Genomic DNA, 1,483 nt, shown 5'->3' with positions numbered 1-1,483 from the left:
GCTCTGAGAACAAAGGATGCTTTCTGTCACTCCCGGCTGAGTCTTAGAGAGTTTCCTCACTGACCGATTTACACTAGCAGCTCAGAACATGGCTGTTCTTTTGCTTTCAGTGAGTGACACAACAGGCAGCCCCACGCTGCTTTCTCAGTCTCGTTGGGGAAGTTCCTCTCCTTAGAAACATACTTCATGTAGGTGTGTGTGAGAGAGAGTTTCTTCTTCTGGAAATCCAATATGAATTCAGAAATTTCACCCTGTGCCACAGCAGATATTGGATAAGAGGCACATTAGCAGTTTCACATGCATTGAAAGTGTGCAGGGGTTGTGAGAAATACACACACAACAGACTCCCCATTCCTGTAGGGTTTGGGATCAGTGTTTGAACGAAAGTACAGGACATCAAATTCATTCATTTAAAACAATGAACCCCAAAACTATTTTCATGACAATTTAGAATTGCAGATGGGCTGGGGAGGGCTGGGGTTGGCCAGGGACTGAGTGCTGCATTCCCTCACACCTGCCCTGCCATTTGTCTTGTCCCTGCAGGCTCCAGCTAAACTTCTGCCTTTCACCTGTGAGCAGTGCAGCCTGCAGGAGAGCAGGAGATGGCCCCAGCCCATCCACCTCAGGTAGGGGAGTGGGAAAGCAGTCAGGAGAGGCCAAGGGGCGAGGGCTGTGACTGCAGGGTGGGAGGGAGGTGCCCTCAGCCAGCGTTTGTGTGCTGGGGACAGAGAAGCGGCTGGCACTGGAGTTTCTGTCCTGTGCGAGGTGCTTCCCTGGGCCTTGGCTGTTCCCAGCAAGGAGCCTCTTTGCTTGCAGGAGCCCGTGAGCTTTGCGGAGGTGGCCGTGTATTTCAGCAGGGAGGAGTGGGCGCTGCTGGAGCCTGCGCAGCGAGCGCTCTACCGGGACGTGATGCTGGAGACGTACGAGTGCGTGGCCTTGCTGGGTGAGAGCTTTGCTGCCTTTCCTCCTCGTTAGGGCACCTTTGAGCCTCTGCAAGGAGAATATACAATCATCCCAGTGCAGTGACTTATTGACTAACACAACAACAGCACAAAGGCAAAGATAAGCATGAGTTTCAGAAAGAGTTGGAGTGCTCCTCGCTCCGGTGAAAGCCCCAGAGTGGCTGCTGTCAAGCAGGCATCAGCCAGGAGGGGGAGGATCAGCTCCCTGCAAACAGCCCTTGTGCTGCTGCACTGCATGGTGCCACCAACTCCAGCACCCAGATGACTCCCTGGTTACTCCTGTAGCAAGAGATGCTTTTCTGTTGAATTCCCATCATCATGTTTGAAGCCTTGGGCACTGAGCAATATGGTAAAATAATAAACATCACTTCATAAAAGGAATCTGAAATAAAATGCTTGAGCATCTGGTTCAGAGAGGTAGGAGGTGTTCTGGGTTTTAAAGGAAGTCTATCTGTGTCCCTCCAGTGTCATTCAGGCCCTAATTGTGGTTTCACAAGTGGGAAGGGACACACAGTAGAGTG

The 1,483-nt window shown here is 51.6% G+C and overlaps 1 protein-coding gene across 1 annotated transcript in view; it reads left to right on the top strand.

The window, feature by feature from the left end:
- Positions 1-403: 403 nt before the first annotated feature.
- LOC110391239 (putative zinc finger protein 56) overlaps positions 404-1,483 on the top strand; it is a 3,443-nt gene continuing 2,363 nt past the window's right edge. Inside the window, 2 exon segments of the mRNA XM_021383049.1 lie at positions 404-626; positions 817-970. Coding sequence (XP_021238724.1) covers positions 603-626; positions 817-970 — 178 coding nt within the window. The 5' untranslated portion in view covers positions 404-602.

Source organism: Numida meleagris, unplaced genomic scaffold, assembly GCF_002078875.1.
Source record: "Numida meleagris isolate 19003 breed g44 Domestic line unplaced genomic scaffold, NumMel1.0 unplaced_Scaffold327, whole genome shotgun sequence".
Taxonomy (NCBI): domain Eukaryota; kingdom Metazoa; phylum Chordata; class Aves; order Galliformes; family Numididae; genus Numida; species Numida meleagris.
The sequence above is the reverse complement of the archived record's forward strand: the minus strand, read 5'-3'. Positions and strand labels throughout refer to the sequence as shown.